The sequence below is a fragment of the Podarcis melisellensis genome (assembly GCF_964234715.1).
Source record: "Podarcis melisellensis genome assembly, chromosome: 2".
In the NCBI taxonomy this organism is placed as follows: Eukaryota; Metazoa; Chordata; class Lepidosauria; order Squamata; family Lacertidae; genus Podarcis; species Podarcis melisellensis.
The window spans coordinates 22,707,760-22,734,992 of NC_138529.1; the positions used below are offsets into that span (position 1 = coordinate 22,707,760).

Genomic DNA, 27,233 nt, shown 5'->3' on the forward strand with positions numbered 1-27,233 from the left:
TTGAGGGCCCTGAAGTCACACACCAGTCTCGGTTTGTCTGTGTTCTTTTTGTCCACAAAGAACACTGGGCTGCCCCCCACCGCTCGGGACTCTCTGATGAAACCTCGCTTCAAGTTTTTGTCAATGAACTCCCTCAGCTCCTGCATCTCCCTGTCTGACATGGCGTACAGCTTGCCTACTGGGAGTTGGGCCCCTGGGAGTAGGTTGATTTGACAGTCAAAGGGTCTATGCGGTGGCAGTTTGTCTGCTTCCCTTTCGCTGAATACGTTGCTCAGATCTGCGTATTGCGGGGGCACCTTCCCTTTGTCCATCACTTCCATCCCCGCTAGGGTGACTCTGTCTCCTCCCGAAACCTTCCCCTCCTTGCAGTGTTCTAGGCAATGCGCTGACCCAAAGGAGACCACCCTCTGATGCCAGCCCACTAGCGGATCGTGTAGCGCCAGCCAGCTCATCCCCAAAATGATGGGCGCTCCTCCCAGGATGGCCACATTAAACGCTATCTGTTCGGTGTGCCTTGCCACTCTCATTATCATCGGGACAGTCTGTTGGCTAACTTCTCCCCCCAACAGCTCTCTGCCGTCAATCGTAGTCACCTGCAAGGGGTTACTTAAAGGGATAGTCTGTATCTGGTGCTCAGCTGCAAACTCCTTACTCATGAAATTACAGGAGCTGCCTGAATCCAAAAGCGCCTTGACCTTTAGTGGGTGTCCGTTTGGCAGTTCTAGTAACACCTCTATCACTAAAGCGGGTCTGGGGGGTTCTGGCATGGGCACTTTCATTGCTCTTTGGCCTGGCTGCTGTGCCCCAACGGTGGCAGCCAGGCGTTGGCTTTTACTTGCTCCTTGCCTTCCTCTTCCTTTCCCCCAACAGCTCCTGCCATCCCTTGCCATTCCTTTCTTTGTGGGCAAACTCTGGCAAAGTGCCCTGGCTGTTGGCAGAGATAACATCTCTTGGCGCTTTTTCCCTCCTTTTTCCGCCCTTCACTGGGATTTGAAACTGCGCGCGCCCGCGCTGTTCCAACTTCCATCGGCTCTGCCGGCGGGAAAGGTGGCTTTGGAATGTCTGGAATGCGGAACTCCCTCCAACGGTCTCCTTTCCCTTCCCGCTTTTCCATAGCCCTCGCCTCCTGGCGCGCTCCTATGGCCAGCGCAGATTTGGTTAACTGGTCCATAGACTCCGCCCTGGGGCCCCGGGAAAGCTCATCTTTGACGGTTGAAGAAAGCCCCTCTTCGAAAAGCATTTGGATGGGCTCCGCCGATAGGTCCCACCCCAATTTGTGAATCAACATGGTAAATTCAGTCCAGTACTCACGGACAGATCTGCTTCCTTGCTGGCAAGCCATTAACTGCCTTCGCACCACCCCCTGCTCAATATCGCTGGAAAACATCAGGTCCATGGCACGAAAAAACTTCCTCGTGTCCTTTAAGATCTCATTATTCGCTGCCATCAGGGGTCTAACCCAATCTTTCGCCCCGGATTCGAGATGGCCAATCACATACGCCACTCGCGATTCCTCATCGGGGAAGTCATCAAACTGCAAGTTTAGAGCGTATTGCATCTCTGTTCTAAAGGCATGATAGTTCCTGGGATCCCCCCCGAATTTCTGCACCAATCCTGGCACCTTTCTGGCGAGCGGGGTGGTTTTCTCCTTTCCCTTTTCTGCATCCTGAGCCCTCCTCTCCTCAAGCCTCGCCGTTTGCAGCGCCAACTGGATCTCCAACGCCCTGTACCTTTCTTCCAGGCTTGGACCTCCTCCAGCTGCTCCTGCTTCCCCGGTTCCGGCTGGATTGCTCATGATGCTTCTCCCTGCACAAGCTGGCTTTCGGAGACTTTCGGATTGCTGTGATGGGACGATGAGCTGCTTGTGCGTAAAATGCAAGTCCCTCAGAGTTTGATCAGGCTTTCAAACCTCTGCCTGTGACGGAGCCACTCCAGCATGGCTGCGTCAATCACTAGTAGAATCCGAAAGTGGCTGCTTTCGGAAACGTTTCCAACATAAAAGCTCCTTAACGGAAACACGTCGTCTGGCCTCTCGGCGTGACAGTTTCCGTCGAGGTGTGGGTGTCCCTATAGGAGGTCCTGAGACCTCCCCACTGGTTTCGCTTGAAGCGTCTCTGAGCCATCCCTCCGACTCACTTTCCCTTGGAGTTCTTGCTCGCCCTCTACTGGTTCCCTCTTCCGCTGCTACTGCTCTCTCACCCTCAGTGAGCCTTTGCGCCTCCGGCGCTTTAGATGTCAGTTCCCTGACAGTAAGCTAGCTGCCATTTTCAAATCTTAGGGCAGCAAATTTCATACATTAATGTTGTGATGCATGAAAAAGACAAACACGGCCTGAATTTACTGGCTATCAGTTTCCTAGCAGGGAGGCTGTCTCTAGCCATTCCCCCACACCATACACTATTTTACAAACTTTGGTTTCCTCCCCCTACCCAACACTTTTTCCAATCCATAAGTTCCGAACATCATAGCCTTTTACTATAGGGAAGGGGTTTCATCCTGATGATATTTTCAGGAGGAGTGGATGTGCTGAATCTGGTCAGGGTGGAAGGTATCCTGTTCCTGTTTCGCTTTTTCTGTATAAAATGTTTTCCATTCGGTGGAAGGGGAGAAGTGCTGGTGTAGTTTTGGCCTTTGTGGGGGCATGCCAGAGAAACAAAGGGACTATGGATCCTCCAGATCCAAGGCCTCTCCCAATCTGCCTCTGACACACCCTTTTTTATCCTCTACTGCTATGGAAATACAGTTCGTCTCTGCTGGCAGTTCTTTCTGCTGCAAAAATGGGTGCTTCTCTGGGGGCACAAGTGCTTTTCTGGTGGTGAGCCTTCCTCTCTGCTGGAGGAGCAGTACGTACTTTACTTCAGTCACCCTTCAGCTGACTAAAGCCTGTTTTAGGAGTGCTCCTTAAGATCTATATTTCAGTATTTTGATTTAAAGTGTATGCCCCCCCTTTAACAGGTTCTCATCTTATGATCAAAGAGTGTAATCAACCACTGTTTACAAAGGGGGGATTTCCCATTGACTTCATTAGGAAATGGACTGTTTCCCAGTATTCTTCAATAATATTTTTTATGTGTGTGTATGTTTACAATAACAGTAGAGTGTTTTTGTTAGGATCTAATGATGCATATGTGCATGCTTAAGCTTGTTTGTTGTAGTTTCTGAGATGTCTTGTTCTGAACATCATGCAGAGAGTCAAAATTTCCAGAATGTTTGATGCTGAGGGCAATTCTGTCCTGCCACCCTAAAAACCTGGTTCTTTTGGTGGTGGTAGTGGGGGGGGGAGAGAAATATATGCAATGGTTACTCAAAGCTGAAATGCTTTAACAACATAATGTATCGTTTTATAACCTGGTTAGGACATAAAATTGTACCATTTGGCATTTAGGAAAATTAAATGAAAATGCCTTGTTTGGTATAAGCAAAATTGCTAATACCCAGTTGTAGTTTACATTCTTTGTGAGTCTTGCTAAGAGCTTTGTTCTCACCCAACTTTTCATATTTTTCCTCCTTGGCTTTGGCACACACAACAGGTCTCTTACAGTTTCTGCTCCACCTTCTTCTGAATCTTTTTCTCCAGGAAGGCAGGACATTCAGCTGCTTGTTATACCATCAGTGGTAGGGTGTCCCCATCATAGACATATGAGAGAGGTGTAAAAGTTGACTGCAAAGCCCAGTGCAAGTATAAAAAGACAATAGAAACAGGATGCTTGTGTCCCATATCTCCAAACTAGAATAAAGGATAGTCCTCTTCATGAAGATGGTAGCAACTCCTAAGTGCAGAAATATTGGATTTTAGCATTATATATGTCAGTATTATCATGCTCTAATGGTGTAAGATTGCCCTACATAAAACTTCAAAAGCATCATTTTCATTCTAAAAAAAATACTTCATAGGAATTTTTCTACTGTTTTCTAAACCTTCTTAAAAAAATAAATCCAAATAGTTTTTCCCAGGTTGTCATTTGCAAAGATCAGACTTAAAAAGACAGCAAGATTTCTAAACTTTGATGAAAATTTCTTAGGGGGTATAAAAAGGGGGAGAACCCCCAATATTTCCATTTCCCTTTGGCCTTCACATCTTCACTCACTTGGCCACAGGTTTTTGAGGAAGGAAGAAAACTCAGTTGACAAGTGCATAAACACTCCATACTGGGTCTCTCAGTGAGTCTTTCCTGATTTTAGGTCACCAGATGTTGTTGAACTGCAACTCTTGTCATTCTCAGCTGGAATGTCCAGTAGTCAAATACGGTTGTGGCTCAACATTATTTGGAGACCCAAGATTGAGGAGGGCTGCTTTTGGCCTTGGCCTTGCATAAGTTACAGTGGAACCTCGGTTCCCAAATGAAATCCATTCTGGAAGCCCGTTTCGCTTCAGAAATGTTTGAAAATGGAAGCGTTTACCGGTACTTCCAGGTTTTCGGTGTTTGGGAACCGAAATGTACGAGAATGGAGGCGTTCGGGAACCGAGGTTCCACTGTAATGACATTTTGGGAAAATCCCATGCTGAAAGCATTAGCACTGGCTTGTTTGTTTTGAAGCACAGACAGCCTCAAAAATGTATGGCTCACATGTTTGCTTTTGTGTGTTACTGAGATGCAGATCAAGGAGACAATCAATGTATTTATTACAGTAAGATGAAAGGGATTGGCTGATAAAATGCACTAAATACTATATTAAACAGTGTGGGATATTCTCACACATTTGTATTTGCATACAAATTTAGTGTTTTTCTATTGATCTTTTTAACAATTGATTCAAGTTCTCAAGACTGAAGCAAGTAGATGTGCCTCTTTGATTAGATAGGTAACCTAATTGGATTTTCTGCCTCTCCTTCTGGCTGGCTCTGCCTTTGACCTCATGGTTTCTGGCTCTTGGTCTGTTAATTGGCTGTATTTTTCCATAGAACAGTGTTTCACGTGGTTTTGTATAATTGCTGCTGTCCCTGGATAGCAATATGTTTCTTGTAGCACCAAAATGAGAATGATGCTCTTGAAAGAGTATGACAATATTTTTCGAGACGCAAGAACTTGGGAATCCAGTCCTGTTCTCATGTATTAGTTGTACAGGTTGTAGCAGGATTAAGTGCTAGAAAGAAGAGGTTTAATTCAGGACCCAAACACTTTTTACACTTGCATAAGTAATAGTGATGACATTGCAAAAGATTAAGGCTTGGATGCAGCTGAACAGTCCTAGCACTTCCTGTGAAGCCTAGATTTATGAGAAATTAATCTGATTACTTCGGATTAGTTACAGTTCAGGCTTAGGGGGCACCAGCATGTACTCTGGTTCTACTGGTGGAGATTGATGTAGTGTCTATGTTAGGACAAGTCACAGATCAGTTGTCACAGAGGCACTTTTTGGGCAGCTTCCTCTTCAATATAACCTGCTGCCTGCACACACCCAATAAAAGCAAATGTGTTTATGACATAGCTGTCTCTTGAGATAGAGGATAGTGATATGTTTTTAAGAGGCAAGTGCTTCCTGGAATTTTTTAGAAACAAAAAAAATGTGTTTTTTAAATGGATAGTATAATGTCCGAGTTTGGACCCATTATACTGAAAATCAGGTGTAGTCATGCCAAAGTCACATTTGGTCTACCATCTTGATTCAGAATGGCATCTGGCATCCAATTGTCAGTGGAAACCCCCCAGCTTGGGAACCCTCATGCTGAATTTGGTGATGTTATTGAGACAGCCAAAACTATGTCATAAAACATGCAAAGTTAAACCAAATTGATATTTAGATTTGCCATCTTGATTGAAAATGGGATCCAGTTTCCAAATGTGGATGAAGACCACTTTTCCCACCTTGGGAATCCTTTTCCTGAGTTTGGTGATATCTCAAGAGACCCAGTGTGGTGTAGTGGTTAAGAGCGATAGAGTCGTAATCTGGTGAACCGGGTTCGCGTCTCCGTTCCTCCACGTGCAGCTGCTGGGTGACCTTGGGCCAGTCACACTTCTCTGAAGTCTCTCAGCCCCACTCAGCTCACAGAGCGTTTGTTGTGGGGGAGGAAGGGAAAGGAGAATGTTAGCCGCTTTGAGACTCCTTCGGGTAGTGATAAAGCGGGATATCAAATCCAAACTCCTCCTCCTCCTCCTCCTCCTCCTCCTCCTCCTCCTCCTCCTCCTCCTCTTCTTCTTCTTAACTCAGAGAACAAAGGGAAAAATGGGCAGACAAACTATTCTATACAATGTATAGTAGTTCTACTAAATATTGGCATCTATTTGCAAAATGTTTCATCATTGATTAATCTAGTGAAAACATGTGTATTTTAGTGTTTCCAAACCTTTAATAAGTATATTACCATTATATTGTCGTCATGATTATGCTTGGTTCTCTTGGATTCAAGTTTCTTTAAACTACGCTCTTTTGAGATTTCTCAAATATGAATGCACTGAATGGGGTATGCCCATGGAGAATGAGGTCCACTTGCACAACAAGACTCCCTCCCCAGAGCAGATTTAGGGGGTTAAATCTCAGGGTTCCTCAGGGTAGGAAAGGGGGGGAAAGTCCCATTTAATTCAATAAGTTATAATTAACCATAAAATCAGAAAAAATGACTTGTTGAAATAAAAAGGTCTGTGTTGCTTTATAGGTTTTTTTTTAAAAAAATTTATTTAATTTCTGTGCTGCTTAATATTTTAAACACATCTCTAAGAGGTATGCAGAAAATTGAAGCAACAACAGAAAACTTAAATAAAATATTACAAAAAAGGTTACGATAATACAATGTTACTAATATATAAAAATCAGTATCAGTTCATTTTCCTTCTGACAGACCCTCCCTCTCAGCCTCTGGGTTCTCACATAGGGTCCATCAAACTCCCAGGTCACCCACAAAAGACTCACAACAAGAAGAGGTCCTGGAAACAGCTGGCATCACCCTAGTCTCTCATACTAGACTTAATTTTTATGAGCAGGCCCAAGGTGGATGATACTTCCTTAAGCTGCCCACAACTGCGTTCCATTCAACTGCACTCTCCACACTCACCCAGTTCCAGGTACAGCAAGTTTGTTGAGTTTCTCATTGGCTCCAAAGGATGGGGAAAAGGCCCCCTTCCACTCACAGCTCTTTTTTTACCCTATTAGATGCTGATTGCTGCTATGAGACATGCATGCATCACAGCCAAGAGGTTTTCTTTACTCAGCCTGATTAGGAATGAAAAACATGTTCCAGCTTAGCTGTTAAGGGACCTTGCTAGTATGCCCTGCCTTACACATTTTGATATTCAGTGTTATACCGATGGACTTCACCTGCTGGTTCTTTTCTTCAGAGTGTAAATATGTTTCTCTCCTGTTCTCAAGTGTGTTGGTATTGTCCTATGATTTTATTCACAAATTATGGTTATATATTCTAATCATGTTTTGATACATTTTGAAAAGCAGTGGACATACGATCTTGACTAATTTTGCCTTTCGTAATTGAAACTCTAATAGAAGATTATTAGTGCCTCTTCCTAAGCTTTTATTAACATATCTCATTGATACAGGACCACTGCAGATTAGACTTCGTGGTCTAGAATTTAAATTTGTAATGTGTAATAGAAAGGACTGTTCTACTGTTCTACTGTTCTTTGGAGTTAAAATAGTGCTCTGTTGGCAAGCCTATACATACTTGGCCTGCAACTAGTTTTGTTATTTTGTGCGTTTATTTTAGTATCCCAGATCTTACTATTCTGACTTGCAAATAATATTATGCTAAGTAGTGTTGAAATCTCTCTGATAATCCTTTCTAGTGGGAGTGAAACTATGGATAGTTCCCAGCATCTGTTCTACCTTATGCTTAATAGCTACTTTTGCATGATGCTTTCACTAACGCAAGGCAAAGGGCAACACACCAAGATTCTGAATTTTGAACTTGGGCTAACTTGCCAGTTCAATTTGTATGTAAAAGAATCTGTCTGTGCTGTATGTGTACAACAAGTACAACATCTTCTTGACACCAGTCAACAGGGAAAGAATTAATCCCCACTCAAATACTGAACCAGTATGTAGATCCAGACTTATTGGAACAGACTTGTAGAAATCCATGTGGCTTAAGATAGTTGTGATGAATTTCCTGTTCATTTCAATGGGTTTTCTCTAAGCATGCCTAAGTCTGGATTCAACTCAAAATTACTCATTATAAGGAATGGCAGAGGTTTAAATAAAGCAGGGATGGAGAGACACACAGGAAAAAGTGTCAATTTTAAACAGTGGCAGGGATTTGAATTGAGCAAGTAGGAAGTGACACAGGTTCTAGGTGGTAGTTTAAAACAAGGTTTGAGTACATCAAGAAGAGTTTGAAAAGGCCCTGTTGTGTTAGATTTTTTGTGTTATCACTTCTATTTCTTCCTTTTTAAAATTGTTTGCTTATTTTCTTGATAAACAACCTCTCAGTGTTTTTCTATCCCTATTTTACTAGAACTTCTGTTGTTGTTTGTAACAGCCACTTTTTCCCTTTCAGTGTACAGTGTCTCACTGTACTCAAACGTCTCCCTCTTCTATTCCTCAGCTGCTGCATGTTAGAGGGATAAAGGATACGAAGCCCTCAAATATACCATAGTGCCTTCACACAATGTGTTTCACTCCTGGTGCTGTGTATTGTCTTCAACATGAAGTTCCAGATTCAGTGTAGTAATTTAGAACATAATTTGTTAACAAGCATCTACAGTGGTACCTCGGGTTACATACGCTTCAGGTTACATACGCTTCAGGTTACAGACTCCGCTAAACCAGAAATAGTACCTCGGATTAAGATCTTTGCTTCAGGATGAGAACAGAAATCGTGCTCCAGCAGCGCAGCGGCAGCAGGAGGCCCCTTTAGCTAAACTGGTGCTTCAGGTTAAGAACAGTTTCAGGTTAAGTACAGACCTCCAGAACGAATTAAGTACTTAACATCCACCAGCTGAGCCTACCTTTCTCTAACTGAACCAACAAACTGGCTGACTTGCCCTTAGAAGTCTATTCATCTTAAAGATACAGCAATAAACAACATCATGGGCTGTGTGCTAAGGGGGCTGCAGAATAGGAGAGGACAAAGGCATATAAATGGGGGTGGTCTGTGTGCAAGAGAGTGTTGGAAAAATGTGGGAGAAGGTGAAAATCAGGGTGCAAAAAAGGAGTAGGAGGGGATGGTGGCTTCATATTTGAGAGGAAAGTGAATTGGGTGCTTAGTAGTTGCAATGTGTGAGGAGAGGAAGATGCAAGAGGTTACCATGGGGACAAATTGTTTGCCAGAGGAGCTGCATAAAAGGAATGAAAGTGGGAGGCAGGCGTGGTCATGGGGTGAAGATAAAAATGGGTACGAAGCAGGGTTGCACAGCAGAAGTGGCTTCAGAAAATGGGGTTGGAAAGGTGAATAATGAGCTTAGTAGTTGCATGGGGTGGGAAGGGGAAGTGCTAGGGGGTTAATGGGAGAATGACAGCGGGGTTGGCAGAGTGAGCTGGGGTGCAGCCCCCCAAGCAAAATACAGTGATACCTCGGGTTAAGTACTTAATTCGTTCCGGAGGTCCATTCTTAACCTGAAACTGTACTTAACCTGAAGCACCACTTTAGCTAATGGGGCCTCCTGCTGCCACCATGCCGCCGGAGCACAATTTCTGTTCTCATCTTGAAGCAAAGTTCTTAACCTGAGGTACTATTTTTGGGTTAGTGGAGTCTGTAACCTGAAGCGTATGTAACCCGAGGTACCACTGTACATAAAAAACCATTTTTATGTGCATATGTGTGCATGAATATATATATTACATGTATAACATTATTGCGAATATTCAGTTGTAATATGTTGCTTGTAGAATAAGTAATGGGAAGATTAATGAATCCTAAACCTTTTACATTAAATCTTTACAAGCAAGTCTTTGCATCTCATTATACTTCAGTACGGTGCAAAAACAGCCATTTCCCCCAATTTGGAAAATATGCTTCTGTTTGTATTTTTTTTGGAACTTAACATATTTTATGTTTGCTTGTGTGCCGCTTTCTTTTTTTTTAATTGGGTGATACTGATTGTGACAGCCTTTTTGCTATGGTATTACTGGGGAAATGAGAAATTGTGAGGATGAGTAGCTGGAAAGGAATGAGCATTCAGACACAGCGTGGTTTGCAGATCAGTTTGAGTGAATGTAATCCATAAGCTTATGGACTGGAGGAGCATTTAATTTCAAAGTGCTGCTCCCTCTCTCTCTAAACTGGAAAATGCAAGACTTTGTGTAAAGGAACCACTCAACCACATTCTGTTCATTTGTAAACAAGTGATGTTTACCTTTCCCACTTATAGCCTTACTTTATTTTAGAACTAGTTTATTGCATTTCATGCCAAATAAAATATGCAAAGCAGCTGTCAGTTTTCATTTCCATTAATAGCTGCATGTTTATTTGCATACTTCATTTTAAAAAATGAAAACTTTTTAAGAAATTAAGTGCCTTTTATATGAGGGATGGGGATATGAAAAAATATATGTCCTGAATACTTAATCCTGTGTTAATCAATTTCTATAGAATTCTCATTGGAGTTGATTGTGTCTTCATAAAGGAAAAGCAGGCAGGAAGATGTTTAAGACTATATAATATATTCAAAGTTTTATAAAGTATTTTCAAGCTGAAGTGCTATACAATATAATAAAACCAAAGATGGGTCCTAGCTACAACATTACAATATTGTCAGATAAAGACCTGTTTTCATGCTAAGCTTTAAAATGGCCTTCAGGTGATCCTTGTTTCATGGAACTAAATTTTACTGTACTATTCATCTACATTGGCTAAATGGGAGGCACTGTAATTTGTTGGACAGGAGAGCTGAGTGGAGGTAGGAACAAGTCATTGTAGTTTTATCTAAGCAGTTGAAGTTTTATCTAAAAACAGAACTATATTGTTGCCTTGAGTAAACTCTCCTCCCGCCCAAAATGCAAGATACAGAATTTGAAAATAAATAAGCACATATGAAAGGAGCACCAAGAAGAATGGAAGAAATTCAAAGATTATTTAGTTAAATATGCTAAGATAATATAAGTAGAACTATTTGTAAGTACCAAATTGGCCTAGGAGTTAAATATGTTAAATTGTATAATATTATGGATAGAGAATAATATGAAAAGAAAGAAAGATGTTAATTGATTAAGTTTATTTCATTTGAAAGAAGTATTGGAAAACTACAATGATTTATATGGAAACTCAGCTAGGGGGATTTGAGGAAGTCACCCAACAATGATAACAAAATTGGGATTTTAACAGCTAGGATAAATGTTTGTTTGTTTGTAATTTTTTTAATGTCTGTTATAAATTTGGAAAACTAATAAAAAAAAATTGAAGGAAAAAAGAAAATATGTTTCTCCCTCACAACATCCCTTAAAAAATGTGCGTATTCCATTGCCTCCATTGCTGGCCTGAATCGAAAGGAAGGCTATCTTCAGTCCAAAATCACTAGTATTTCAAAACCAAAAGGTTACAGCAGTAAGGAGGAAAGAAGCAGGGTTTTATTTGGATATCAGAGGATCTTGGTTATTGTGGGGATAAAAAGGGGGCCATCAAAGTAACCTTGAGGTCCTTGGAAGAAAGAAGGAATATAAATGATTGTCAGGGAGACATTGTGAGGATTACTTTTCCTCACATCAAACCTTTTAAAACTTTTCTTGCTTTTGGATCTCACCCCTTGAGGGCCTCAGGCAGGGAGTTAATGTTACAACTATCCTGTGAGGTAGTTTATCTGAGGGATTGTGACTTGTCTAAACTCAACCAGTAAGTTTAATGTCTACGAGGGTTTGAATCCATTTTGTGATCTTTAGGATACGACTTTCTTATGAAATGAGGACATTTCTATTAAACCAGGCATCTTGGAACCGTTTTTCTGAATGCTGTATTTAAATATTAACAGCATAATCAGAAAGATCTATGTATTTAACCTCTTGCAATTCCTCTCTTTCAGCTTGAAAATCCCAGATATTTACGTGAGAAACCTATACCATTTTCACTGGTAGGTTGCGTTTTTCTATTTTGCTTTGTAAGAATTTCTAGTCTACAATTGCTCCAAAGGCCATGCAAAGTTGACTTTTTTATTTTTTCAATAGATGTCACCCAGGATAGGTATGAGGAAGCACAATACTTCTCAAGAGGAACAGGCATTTTCCCGCATGTTTGAAAAGGAGGTAATATATATGTATATACCGTATATTACTTGTGGGGCTAACAGTCTCATTTATTTGTTTTATTGATTGTGTGAATGCCTGTCTTTTAAAGCAGTAAAAATATGAAAAACAAAGGGTTGGATTCAGAGTTCCTATGACTAAAGTTCAAGAAGCTTCTTTGGATGACAGAAGTGATGACTAGATGTGATGACTAGAAGTGAAATAGAACAAGCCTTTTAATGTGATAAATGATGCTTCGGAACCGCCATCTTGAATCTCAGGCTCCTGTTTACTATGGGTTGGTGATGCTCATGGAAAGGGAGGGGAGGCCATTTTTACAGATTCCCTCTATAGCCTTCTGCCCCACTTCCCATGAGCTACTAGAGTGTCCTTACAGCATTCAAGAAAATACTTTTTGAGAGGATGCTAGATCTTCTTCCAGTAATTACTGGAACCATTTAAACCAAATGACCCCAGTCCATCCTGGTGAGGTGCTTTAGTAGGATTTCATCTCCCAGGCCAGAATATCCACTAAGGCACCAAGGCAATTACATCACCAACGTGAGGCTGTGGAACCTGATAGAAATGGATCCAGGTAATCGCTTTCCTCCAGGAAAACCAATTTGTGGTTTAGTAATCTGGTTTTCAAAGAAAAGGCACAAAAAAATCTTTGGATCCTGGCCACTATTTGAACAGAGCCTGATTGCATTAAAGAAATAGTGCCTTGGTTATCTGTAGAACTAATGAACAGAAAGTCATACTGGAATATTAAAAAACAGAAACTTGGCAAATAACTCATTTTATACCGAAGTTAACATAACTTGCTCTTGGACTTCTGTGGTTTTCTTTAAAACTGCAACATGACACATGGTTATATATTCATAAGTTCCACAGAAGTCGATAGGACTTAATTATGTGTAACTCTGCAGGATTGCAGCCAGTGTTTTCACAGATTAATTCAGGGAATGCAACCTATTTTTTTTTAAAGTATAATAGCAAGTTGTTCTGTTTGGGGTTTTTTTTATAGTTTTGAGTCTATGTTGTTCTTGTTGGTGGCTGCTATTCTGGTACTTGCTCCCTTTTGGAATATATTATATGGAATAATTAAAAGTGACTGCTCCCTTTTGATGTCTTTGCCATACATGTAATGGAATCTTTATTTTCTGAGATGACATCTTGGTATTGAAATAAACATCCAGATTGTACCACATGTGTACATTTAAAGGAAGGAACCTCTCCTGAACCTGTTCATATACTGTATCTTAAGATTATTCTTAAATTTGTTGTGGTTTTGTGTCTCTTCCACACCCTGAGTTATTTTTTGTTGTCTGACGATAGCTCACATGTATTTTAGTGTGTGGTTTCTATAAGAAGCTTGCAAATACAACATGCTTTGGTATGTAGTTTAAGATGTGACTAAATGGCAAACTAGCTAAAAATGAACAGACATACGTAGTAAGCAGTCCCATGGTGAATGTATTGTGGTTTACCTTCTGCCTGTCCCACCCCAAAGTGTCAATACTTACTATGCAGAGTTGAGCTCAACTTTTCTGCTGAAAAGATGGCAGTGTTTTTCTGTACATACATTTGGAATTGTGAATGGATTCATAATGAACATAAAGTAATGGCTTGGGAAGGAACATTCGTGACTAAAATAGGTTCATCTTGTATACAAGAAGTTCACCTATAAATGTGCTCTCTCTTCAGATAACTTTGTGATGTCCTGCATTCCTTGAAGCTAGGATCAATAATTTCTTGTAACAACTGCATCTCATTTGTCACAGTGCAGAATCTCAGAATAAATATTTTCTGCTTGAAGCACATTAATATTTATTTTGGTGCTGTAACCATGGCATGGCTCAGAACAAATTCTCTATTGTCCAGACCAGGGCCTCTCTATTGCTGTATATTGAACTATTGTTGCACATTGACATCACATGCAACAAGATGAGTATGAGGCAGGTAGAGATGTGATTACCGAACACAAGACTGAACTCTCCCATGAAACAAGCTGATGTGTAGGAAGCTCAGTCCTACTAGGAAATGCCTGGACCCTGTTGAGGGAGGAATTGAGTCTTGCTCAGTTTACATGTACTGAGAAATGGCTGGCACGCCCAAGCTTTGTGCAGTATCCCCCCCCCCCCGCCCATGTTGGCAGGCCATCATTGAGAGGTGGACGGAACAACCCACATGCCCACTTGACATCAAGATGGCATCAGGTGATTGGCACGTGAGTGGTCCCACCCACCTCTCAGTGTTGGCACACTGGGGTGAGGGATATAAAGATCAGACTCACTGAGCCAAAAAGATTTCCCACCTCTGCTGTACAGTGACTAACTGTGAAATGACTTGCTGTGAAGTCAGTAAGCAGCGAGAGGGATCTGGAATGAAAGACTTTAAAAAATAAATAAATCCCTACACAGCCATAGTTTTTGCTGGGTTACGTTAGGAAAATCAAAACGACCCAGCCATTGTGACTGGTATATGGGGATATTAGTAACCTATTTCACAGTATAAAAAAATTCCTTCCAGGAGCACCTTAGAGACCAACTAAGTTGTTATTGGTATGAGCTGGAATGAATTTTTTTATTTTGTTTCGACTACGGTAGACCAACACGGCTACCTACCTGTAACTAGAACTATTTCACAGTGTTGTTAAGAATACAGAGGAAATATAGTGGAAAAGTGGAAGTTTCCATTCTTTTAATTATATTATCTAGCTCCTTACATTTATTTTTGTTCTTTTTAACTTTTCTTTGTATCTACAAACAGTTAGCAAGTTTTAAGGAAATACAGTTGTGGTATTGCTTTGTTGTATAAACTCAGTAATAACAAAGACCTTTTGGTTTGTAGTACAAAATGTACTCAAAGATGAAACTTTATTCAAATGGAATGGTTCTAAATATAGGCCTTTTTCAGAATAGAAACTGATTGGCATCAAAATGGACTGGGTTAAATAGGATAACTGGCTCTTTGCTTTTAACCTTTCCCCATCGTTCATAAACCATTCCTGCACCTGTTTTTACTCCCTAACAGCAAACACATGGCCTTCTTAGAATCATAGAGTTGGAAGAGACCACAAGGGCCATCGAGTCCAACCCCCTGCCAAGCAGGAAACACCATCAGAGCTCTCCTGACATATGGTTGTCAAGCCTCTGTTTAAAGACCTCCAAAGAAGGAGACTTCACCACACTCCTTGGCGGCAAATTCCACTGTCGAACAGCTCTTACTGTCAGGAAGTTCTTCCTAATGCTTAGGTGGAATCTTCTTTCTTGTAGTTTGGATCCATTGCTCCGTGTCCGCTTCTCTGGAGCAGCAGAAAACAACCTTTTTCCCTCCTCTATGTGACATCCTTTTATATATTTGAACATGGCTATCATATCACCCCTTGACCTCCTCTTCTCCAGGCTAAACATGCCCAGCTCCCTTAGCCGTTCCTCATAAGGCACCGTTTCCAGGCCTTTGACCATTTTGGTTGCCCTCCTCTGGACACGTTCCAGTTTGTCAGTGTCCTTCCTGAACTGTGGTGCCCAGAACTGGACACAGTACTCCAGGTGAGGTCTGACCAGAGCAGAATACAGTGGCACTATTACTTCCCTTGATCTAGATGCTATACTCCTATTGATGCAGCCCAGAATTGCATTGGCTTTTTTAGCTGCCGCGTCACACTGTTGGCTTATGTCAAGTTTGTGGTCAACCAAGACTCCTAGATCCTTTTCACATGTACTGCTCTCAAGCCAGGTGTCACCCATCTTGTATTTGTGCCTCTCATTTTTTTGCCCAAGTGCAATACTTTACATTTCTCCCTGTTAAAATTCATCTTGTTTGTTTTGGCCCAGTTCTCTAATCTGTCAAGGTCGTTTTGAAGTGTGATCCTGTCCTCTGGGGTGTTAGCCACCCCTCCCAGTTTGGTGTCATCTGCAAATTTGATCAGGATGCCCTTGAGTCCATCATCCAAGTCGTTGATAAAGATGTTGAATAAGACCGGGCCCAAGACAGAACCCTGTGGCACCCCACTAGTCACTCTTCTCCAGGATGAAGAGGAACCATTGATGAGCACCCTTTGGGTTCGGTCAGTCAGCCAGTTACAAATCCACTGAGTGGTAGCATAGTCAAGACCGCATTTTACCAGCTTCTTTACAAGAATATCATGGGGCACCTTGTCAAATGCCTTGCTGAAATCAAGGTAGGCTACATGCACTGCGTTCCCTTCATCTACCAGGCTTGTAATTCTGTCAAAAAACGAGATCAGGTTAGTCTGGCATGACTTATTTTTCAGAAATCCATGCTGACTATTGGTGATCACAGCATTCCTTTCTAGGTGCTCACAGACTGTTTGCTTAATGATCTGCTCCAGAATCTTCCCTGGTATTGATGTCAGACTGACTGGGCGGTAATTATTTAGGTCCTCTCTTTTCCCCTTTTTGAAAATAGGGACAACATTTGCCCTCCTCCAGTCTGCCGGGACTTCGCCTGTTCTCCAGGAATTCTCAAAGATGACTGCCAGTGGTTCTGAGATCACATCTGCCAGTTCTTTTAATACTCTTGGATGATAGATCTTTGAAAATATGAAAGTTACCAACCAGCAGATTCTAGTAGCTCTTTTCTGTGTACTTTTGCCATCAATTCAACTGTTGGATGACTGTCATCAATTAAAAACCATGGGTTCAAATAAGGAAAGAAGAAACCAGCAAGAGCATGCTGGTTTTCAACAGCTCTAGAGCAACTGAGAACAGATGGCAGAAGTGGTTCATTTTGAGAAATAGGAAAGTTCGCTTTGAACTCCACCCATCCTGAATGCCACCCACCCATAAAGAGAAGGGAGTAAAGTTCTTATTTACATTCTGAACAATATGAAACCAAACATGTTTCTGGAAATTAGTTTTTTAACTTGTGTAGAATAGAAAACAAGTCTAGCTGTATAATGCCAGTATGATTTTAGTAGTTATAAACAGCTTTCAAACAATTGATTTAGTTGGTGTAAACTGTGGAGTTTTAGAGCCTTTTAGTGTTCCTGTTTAATTTTAAAGCTTCCATTCCGTGTTGTCATATTTTGGATTGCATCTTTAAAATTCTCTAATTTCCCCCCCTGGAAGTAAGGAATAAAGAAATGTATAATTTTAAAATGAAACTTTTGCTAAGTGGAGATAAAGGTTTTCTGTTTTTTCTTAGTCTCACTAAGGAAAAAAATAAATATTTTTGAAAGACAAGTTCCTGGCTGTTCTAGCACTGGGGTACAAATATAAGAATGAACCAATTTCATGTTCTGGATACTTCATAGTTATTTTTACACAGTGTAATGCCATCTTGTGGTTAAATAATTGCATGTTAGGTGAAAGTACTGACTAAGTATTACTTTCATTACATCAAGGGTGCTTTATGACCATAGGGCAAATCAGGCTTTGACTGTGCTTTGATCCTCTGAATATTTCTTGCTGAGTGATGGGCTTTGCTGTTACCTTTGTGGAAACTTAAGCAGTGTATGCTTCTGGGGTGAAATCTTTAGCTATCTTTCCAATTTAGAACTAGAATCCTAGTGCACAAAGTAGCATTTGCAGCTGAAATATCTCACCTCTTTCTACCTTCAAATTTGAATCTTGGTAGCTCACATGATCGGACAGATATTGCAAGTCTCTTACTGTTAATTTTCCCCCAGACTCCAGAAGAAAGTCACAAAACACCTGTTATCAGTTGATATAAGACCACAACTTTTATTTAACACTATAACTGTAGGGTTACCCTTCCCATATCAAGACCTCCCCTCTCCCTGCTTAGAGCAGAGACCAAATCAAGGGTATGCCCTAAACCGTGCATTGGGGCTGATGACTATCTGAGCTATCCAATGGAGAAGGGAAGGAGGAGTCCTCTACATCCATATTGAAGACCATAGTCTTTGCTGTCTACAACACAAGCCCACAGAATACCTCAGCAAGGCCATTGGACAGCAGGGTGGGTGGTACATTCAGCTGTGATCTGTGGGAGAGTTTCTCCTGCAAGTTCCAAAGGCCTCAGAAGCCTGCTTTCACAGTAACTTGGTAGAGGGATTTTAATTTGGCTGTTCCTGTTCTGTGGAGATGCAACAGGTGCCCACTATCTGGAAGCAACTGAATATATTTTTGTTCCGACAGGCTTCCCCAGCTGTGTCTTCACCATAAGTGTCTGCTTTGTATGGCTTTAGTTTCGTTTTAAATGTATTGGCTGGTTTTGTTCTTTTGAACTGTTCTAAATTATCTTCAATGTACAGTACCTTGAGCTTGAGAAAGCTGTTTAGAAGCCAGTTAATAAATAAGTGGTGGTACTAATAAAAATACACCCAACAGTATTCCCAGCCTGTCTCCATGACTCCATGTCAGACACAAACCCTCCTGTCCAGATTGTAAGAGGAGAGGAATGAGATCCACTCTCATATTGGGACTTTTCCTGCCTATCCTCTCCTATGTGCCCCTAAATCTGCTCTGGAAGGTTGAGGGAGCCCCCAGAACAAGTTTAGGGGGAAGGGGGGATCCTGTTGCATAAGTGGACCTCAGTCTACACAAACACAACCCACTTTACTCTGTTGAATTCCACCCAGTGTTTTCAACATTGGTAGAAAGTATTGTGCTGCCGTTTCCAAGGGACAGTTTGGTCATCATTGTTGCCATCCTTTAATGTGATAGTTAAAAGGTAAAAGGTTTGGCTATCAGAAGGCAAGTGGTATGGGGAGAGAGAAACAACAGAGGAGTGGTAATCAATGTGGTGCACTTCAGATTACGTTGGACTTCAACTCACATCATTGTGGGCAATTGGCTATTCAGGCCAAGGTGGATGGGTTGGGAACTGCACTCCCCAAATCTATGGAAGTCACCATGTTGGCTTACTAGAGGGTTGGGCATTATTTGGACAGATGGGAACAGGTATGGATTCTTCATGTTTATTAATTTCCAGGGCATGGAAGGGAAACCTATTAAAATGACAGTGAATTATAGTTTATATCTGTTGATGGGGAGACATTCAGACAAATCAAAAAACAAAAACTGCACAGCTGGACAATTCCTGAGTAAAGTACATTACATGGGATTTAGCATCTTCATCTGGGGTAATCTGTTTGAAAAGTGTTTTTGCAAAGTGACTTTATGGAAGTAAGGATTGTGGATGGGGGAGTGAAGACTTCTTGGGAATATAAACCTTTAGTTTAAAATATTTTTTCCCCAGGGTTGACATACATAAAACATTAGAAGCATAAAATCTTAGGTGGCATTTTCTTTTTGAAAACTCTCCAAACAGACATTTATATTAATAATGAATAGGTAATAGTTCTAAATTTTTAATTTTGAAGTACAAAAAGATGTAAATTTTTAAGTTTTCAAAACCAACACTCATAGGAATTTTAAGTGTTGCTTCTCTGTGGAAATTAAATGGCAAATGTAAAGGAAGGCTGTTTTTTCCCCATTCAGGCTGCTTCCTCTTAAACTGCAGTAAATTTTGAATAAAAGGAATTGCGTTGTTTACTTCTTCAGCAAAACATCAATAAATTACCACCCAATCCTTAATAAACAAGCTTCCTAAAGGTGCCTTTGTTGGGTAATTCCATTGTGACCAATCTAACATTTGTAAGCTGCTTTACATAATGTTTTGTGTTTTAGCTACTTTTATTTCATTCCGATTAACGTTAAACTCGTGTTAATTGCCTTGATCCTCCCTACAAAATTAATCAAGATGACATGCCACTGGTAGTTTAAATGCTTTCTTGTTTTCTTGTTTTTGAAAGCTGTGACCCATGTCAGACCCATGTCATTGAGGTTTTGCAACCTCAAGAACTTATCTGTAAAGTGTTTTCTCTAAAAGTGGCAAATGACCCCTGGCCAATGTTATATGTGAGAATTTCTTGATAGAAACCCCCAAATAAGTTCCTCTAAAGCAAGATCTTCTGCATGTGACTATTTGCTATGAATTCAAAAGCTGCAGACCAGCATCAAGTCCATGTGAGAAGTTGTAACACCTTCAGGAATTTATACTTAGCTATGGCAACACCCTAATGATATGGTTCCGTTCAAATCAATATTTATCTTTTCATTCATCATGTCACAGGAGTCCCCCCTTTTAAAAAGAAGATTTCATACTACTGAATATCATATTGCATCGCCTGACTAACAATTTTTTTTTCATTGTGCCTGTCTCCAACTCAACAATAACAAAGTTGGCCACTGACATCAGCACTTCAGTGACTGTTTCTGCTTCTGTGCTTTATTTCAGAATAATTGCATATACTATAGGGACATCATTCCCTGTGTTTGTGGTGTCTATTTTAAATTGTGTTTAAAAATCATTTACTCTTTGTGTTCAAGACTGCCTTAAACCTTTCACATGGTGATAGGGCTTTTTTTCAGCAGGAACTCACTGTAACTCAGTCCTGGCACCTGTCAGGTGGACGCTATTGCCATTAAAAGAGAACAAGGGAGGTGCTCACTGTGAGTTCTGGCACCTATTTTTCTAGAAAAATAGTACTGGTTGTATTATTCCTTGAAGCATGAGAGCTTGGCCTGCCAAACCTCCCCACTAGGCCACTTAGGGCAAGCCATGGCTGCCCACCTACAGCTGATGCCATATTGGTAAGGGCAGGGCTTGACTGAAAGGCTGGAGTCTGGAGGACTGTAGGCCCAAAACTGCTTTATCCAGCTCCCAAAGCACCCATCAACCAGCTGGTTGTCAGGAGCCTTTGAAGCGCTGCACAAAGCAGGAACCCAGTGCTAAGCAGTCTATCTCCCCCTTCACATCAGATGATACAAAGGGAGAGAGATCTTGCTGAGTTCAGGTGCACTAAACAGGATCTCCATGCCCCCATTAGGAGAGGGGGGATTCTTCTTGGTACTGGGCTCAGGAAATCAATTGGGCACTCCAGAAAGCTCATTCCATCCCAAACTCAGTGCAAAAAGGGAAGACGGGGATATTCCCTTCCCTTTTAAGTCAGATCTTCTTGTGATCTCAAAGAGCTCCAAAGGCTTATGCCCACTTTCCTGTTAATAGGCCTGATATTGCTGCAGTCTTAAAGTGGAGGGGTGTGTGCAAATTCTCACAAAAGCTTTGTGGCCCCCCCTTTAAAATTGCAGTGAGATTTGGCTTAAAAGAGACTCCCAAATGCTTCTCCCCACTTGCCCTTTTAAGACCAATCTTGTTCCAATGGGAGTGAAAGGGATTTTGACATCAACTTTGGCCCATGAGACAGATCTTGATAAGAATCCCATGGAGCCAGAAAAGTAGCCCTGGTGATAAGGTCTGGTCTTTGTGTGGTAAGAGTCGTCAGGTCCAGATATTTGGGCAACAGCTGGCCTGGAAAGGAATTGGTAAAACTTGGTCCAGTGTGGAAGTCCATTCCCACCATGCCTTGAATGGAGGATTGAACTAAATAACTTTAGTTTCAGTTCTGCTCATGGTCTCAGGACTAGTTTGGTAGTCCCATGAGCAGAAAAAGTGTCTGGTAACCACAGAAACCAAATGGAACTATTTTGAAATAAGTGGTTTAATGTTCAGTCCAAAGCTTAAGCAAGCAGGATACAGTATTATGAAAAACATAAAACAAGTTGTTGATTTTTTTTAAAAAAATGTTGTTTTATTTAAAAAGAAGCAAAGTGTGTGTGAGAGAGCACATAAAATCCATTTCATTGGTATCACTCTCAATAGCTTTAATTATAGGGAAAGAACAGATGTTTGACATCAGTAGTGTTTACATGCCCGTAAGGCTTAATTTCTTCATAGTTCTTTGTAAAGAGCATAAACAATGACAGAAACACAAAGGAATGAGCTGTGGCAATGATAAAAATTTTGCACTTGCAAACATTTCAGTATGGGAAGAATACACATAATAATCTAAAACATTATTACCGTTTTCTTTTTTTATCGACAGTTTTGCCAGGAACAGTTGCTGCTTTTATGATTAATCACCTTCATTGTTTTTCATTCTGAAAAAAGACATAGGAGTATCATAATATTCTTTTGAACCTATTTTGGAGATGTATTTGCCTGTGTTTGGCACTAGGCCATTAAGCAAGAGGAGCTGATAAAACCTACTAATGTGTTGTCAGCTGTATACTGTAGTAAGAAACTAAAATGAGTGGTTGATCATAAACTGGATTTATTTGTTAGCCTAATAATCACAATATAGTTAACCAGCCTAACTTCACTGCATTCTTAAATTCAAAAGGAGTCTCACTTTTAGGGACACATTCCTTAAATTGGATTATCGATCACTTGCACCTGCAAATGCAACCACCTTACATTTTGTGATATCAGTTCTACATTCTTCTGTGTTTCTACAGTGATTTATGGTGGAAAAGTTAAGACCAGTCTGTACTGAATTTCGAACCTGAAATCAAGACTTAGCTTTATTTGGAGAAAGCTTAAATGAGCTCCAGGATTCTTTGTTTTTTTTGGTTTTGGCCTGTGCTTTTAATTCCGCCCCCCCCAAACAATAGTAGTTAGTTAGTTAATTAATTTCTTTCTCCTGTACATTCACACAGGGAACATGGAATGTTTGAGACCTTTCATACGGTTACTTTCCTTGAGCCAAAGCTTTATTCTGAGTCATGCTGCCTTATAATATATGGAGAAGGTGACCATTGTCATCTCAGAAAAGATAAACTGAAGTTGTTAGGTGCTGCATATTCCCTTCTTGTAGGACATACAGTGAGGTGGGAAAGTATTTCCTGTTGTTATTCTGTTTCTCACAGCTACAATAAATCTACCATTAAAATTATGGACTGGTCATTTCTTCATCAGAGGGCAAATGGGCAAATTTAGCAGGGGATCAAGTACGTTTCCCCCTCACTGTATATGCCTCTTGTAGCTCAAGGGACAATTATAGATCTTGGCTTAATTCCATGAGGACTTTAGGGAGGAGGGACAGAGAAAGGGAGGAGGATAGAGAGAGAGAGGAAAAAAGAAGAAGCTGACTTATTCACTATTTGTTCTGGCTCTGCCCACTGCTGACATGTGGCCTGCAGCAGGGAATGCAGTCACTGATTAAGAAATGTTTCCCATCCCCGGGCTAAAGCAATTGTTACAAACCTACATTAAAAATTGCTGTGCAAAAATTCACTTCAGGAGCAGCTTTAAAGATGTATGTTCTTGATAGATGAGGCTGTTTGTTGGGAAGACCTGGGGTTAATTGGAAGAGTCTCTTGAAACCACACAGTATGTCCCTGGAATTTCACAACATCATTCAGAGTAGGTGTTTGGGAAGGGGCAATGGAGTGACAGCTGCCAGAGGGGTCTCTAGTCCCTGAATGCTAGTAGAATGTCACAACATCAGGAGATGATGATGATGATATATAAATTATTATTTATACTCCACCCTTCAGGCTGAGTTTCCGAACCCACTCTTGGCAGCTGCCAATAGAATATTAAAAACACGATAAAACATCAACCTTTCTGGGCTTCTGTACCTGCTCCCACAAACAGAGAGCACTAGCTCATTAAAGGCAAGCAGATCTGCACTGGCAGCCCCATTGTGATCCCAGTACTCACAAACTGGGTGGAAGATTGATTTCTTGAATTTCTACTGGCAGTGGAGCTGGGTTGAGTATAGCTTCTTTGGAGCCTCAGAACTTGGGGCCATGGAGATCCCCAACAGTGGTGGTAGATGCAAGCTGTGACGCTCCTACAGCCTCTGGGACCTGAGCAGTTAACGGTTTCCTCTTCCTTCCATTGACAGGCATTGTATGGGGTTATCTGGAGTGTAGCACCTGAGATGGTGCACTGGGTCATGATGCATCATCAGATCACACTGCTGGCATGTAGTGGCTGTCTCCATTTGGGGCATCTCCCTGGGTATTGCTGAGCAGCAGCTGTCTATGGAATGCCATGTTTGCTACACCCAGACCTATCATGATGAAAACACCTTGTGACATAATGGGCCTGTCTCCAGGATGCCTTGCCTTTCTAGCAGCCTTGGCCGGACCACCTCCCATTGCTGCCCATACCTGTAGGCACTTATGCCTTATTAGCATGCTGCAAGCTCCCCAGGCTGCTTGTTCACCTTGGTCCAGCAACCTGATGTCTAAGATTATTCCTTCTGCCTTCTGGGTGTTTCATGGTATCCATCTGTTTCCCTGTTGAATTTCAAAACACACTTCAAGAAGATATGTGGCATTTCTCACTTATGGCTATGGTAAACTGATTGCAACTGAGAAAATGTAGAAGACCGGTTTGAGAATCCCTTTAATATAAACTATTAAATTCTTGGGCAATATAAAATAAAAGAGATCCAATCTTGCCAAAGCACATACTGTACATTATTGTTGGCTTACACTGGTTGAACACCGCCCCCCCCCCCTTTTAAGGAGTTCTCTGTGTATTATAGTACTCTTTTTGCCTTCATTTGATTGCTTGGTGCATTTTGTTTTCAGCAATTATTTTTCAGTGTTAACTTCGGTGCCCAACATACCTTTATAATTATATACTGGTATTTGGATTTACAAGCATCTTGCATTTATTTAGATTATGTTTGTAGACAATATGGACAGAATTAGTGAAAGACAAGGCAGGATTATTTGAAGGCGCTGGATATTTTTCATATCCAGAATCTTTTTACTAAGTATTCAAACAGAATATACTTGTCTTTGTGGGTTTCAGTTTAAATTATCCATTGATCAGTTTTCCTATCATTGTTTTGCGCCTTTTTTTGTTTGTTTGCATTATTATTTTCATTTTGCAAGAACTGTAGGAAGGCAGGGAACAGTTGGGATGCTATTGCAGGTGCAGTAAGAGAAAATGGGAATTGACCTCTTATGCAAATTGAGACCAATATATGGGTACTTGCAAGTAGAAAACAGTTTGTTGTTGAAAAAGGCTTTTCCTACTTGTCTAACTTCAGCTGAAACCATTTTCAGCAGATTGATATTTATTTATATAAATAAGTAAAATGAGTGACTTTAACTTTTAAAATATTGAGCTTATTTTGGAGGTTGGTAAAAAATAATAATATTATTTTGTTTCTTTTGAAGCTGATCAATATATTTAAATTTTTCATTTGCAGCTGGAGATGAAATCCAAACTAATGGAAGCTAGAATTCAAGAAGAAAAGCTTAAATTACAGCAGAAGCACGATGGAGATGTTCAGAAGGTATAGTATATTATGAAAAAGGTTTGAATGATGATTGTATATGACATTGTAGTGTGCAAGGAAATAATAAAAGTAAAGCTTTTCCTTAGGCAGTTTATCCAGTATTTGGCTTTAAAATAGGATTCCATTGGCTATGTGAAACGCTCGAAAACTGATATGAATGGGATTTTGTATATTGGAATAATCAGATTTTTTGGATGCAGCATTGTGCTGTCTTTTGTAGCTTGCACTGATCATGTTAGTAGGATTACAAACTACTTGGACTTGGTAGGCAGTTCCACCTATATGGGAAAATGCACATATGTGCTCGCTTGCGCACAAGCACGAAAATTTGAACACTCCTAAAACCCTGTATTTTGCTACTGTAACCTTGTGGTAGTGCATGTGAGAGAGATTCTGCAAATGGCTTGAAGCCTGCTCTCTAAAGGGCTGTGGTAAAAGCTTTGGCAACCACTGAGTTGGATTTCAGTAGATAGAGCTTGTGGCTATTTCTTTGTATTTGCCAGAACAGAAGTTGGTCCCACTGGTGGTACAAGAGAGCACGTTATCTCCCAACTAGTTAATCCCATGCCTGATCCTACATTGGTAATAGCATTTGATTGTTGGAAACATTTCTCATTTTGTTAATAGGCATTCCATTGGCTCTGTAAAACCTTCCAATTACCAAGAAGTCTTGTGTTTACTACTAGATTTACATCAGAAGGTCTGAGGGAGTTAATTTTTTTATTTATTTAGAAGAGTTTGCAAAGAGCACATAATGCCAAACACAGTTTAGTTTAATGTGGCTTAACATCCAATTAACCTCTGACTAGTATAAGCTACAATTCAGAGTATTTCCACTCTGAATGCATTTGATCTTACAACACTCCATGAGCAGAAGGCCGTTGCCACATAAAGAAGGGTTTTCAGCGAACTGAAATCCAGAAGTCCACTTCCATTTGTGCAAGGCATTGCACAGTCCCTTGCGTGAGGTTTTGCTCAGCATCTCAAGATGCATACTGGCACAAGGGCTTGCATGGTGCTGCAGGCTGTCTTCTACTCACTAGTCCCTGCATAACAGTTAATGGGGCAGTACCACTGCCAGAATTACTAATGCCCATGTACCTCTGGATCTAACTTCATGTTTTCTATGGGTTATGGAGTGATTTTCTTATAGGACCCTCTGAAGCAGAAGGGACATACTTTGGGGTACCATATTTGTCGTCTGAGGTATAGGAGTCCTTGGTGGTTAGCAGTGTCTTGTATCAGCTTTGGCTGGTATGCCTGCTACAGCAGCTCCTGTATAGGAACAGCTTGGCCACTGTAGTCCATGCACTGGTAGTCTCAAGCCTGGATTATGTGTTTTATCTGCAACTGCCCTTGGGCAGTCCGAAGCTTGAGCTAGTGTGGAATACTGCACCTAGACTGGTGGTGGGAACAGACAACCGCCAGCTCATTCCACAAGTGTTAAAAGATCTGTACTGACTTCCCATCTGCTAGCAGATCAGGTTTAAGGTTCTCATACTAGTAGTGAACAAAGCTCTGAACAATTTAGACCCAGGACACCTTAAGAATTGTCTTACGCTGTATGTCCCAGATTGATCGCTGAGATCACGTAGGGCAGTACTGTTATTGGGCCAGAAGCATGACTCATGTCAACGAGGAGTTATTCCTTCCTTCAGTGTAGTGCACCCAACTCTGTGGAGCTTCATCCCATTGAAAATTAGGCAGGTGCTGTCCCTTACTAACTTTCACATGCAAGATAAAAGTGGTTTTATTTCAGGAGGCCTTTGCGGTGTGAATGCTGTTTTGATGTTTTCTTCTCCAGTGTTTTAATTTATCTTTACATTTTGTGCATTGTATATTTTAATTTTGTAAGCTGTTTTGAGACCCAGATGTGGTGAAAAGGGGGGTATAAACTTTCTGAATAAATGAAATACATAAAATGCATATTGTAGCACTGAGTATCTTGCAGGGTACTAGCAGGGTAATAATAGTAGTTAATTTGTTGTAATGACTCAGGGCATAGCAGTACTGAAAATCTGTCAGAAGACTT

The 27,233-nt window shown here is 40.9% G+C and overlaps 1 protein-coding gene across 5 annotated transcripts in view; it reads left to right on the top strand.

Annotated features, from left to right (window-relative positions):
- CEP112 (centrosomal protein 112) overlaps positions 1–27,233 on the top strand; it is a 217,089-nt gene that overhangs the window by 23,904 nt on the left and 165,952 nt on the right. For all 5 annotated transcript variants that reach the window (XR_014165305.1, XM_081899606.1, XM_081899608.1 and 2 more), the window contains 3 exons: positions 11,904–11,951; positions 12,046–12,123; positions 25,112–25,198. Coding sequence is in view for 4 of the 5 variants with exons in the window: in XM_081899606.1 (XP_081755732.1) it covers positions 11,904–11,951; positions 12,046–12,123; positions 25,112–25,198 (213 nt within the window). In the remaining variant the exon portion in view is untranslated. The remainder of the gene's footprint in view (positions 1–11,903; positions 11,952–12,045; positions 12,124–25,111; positions 25,199–27,233) is intronic.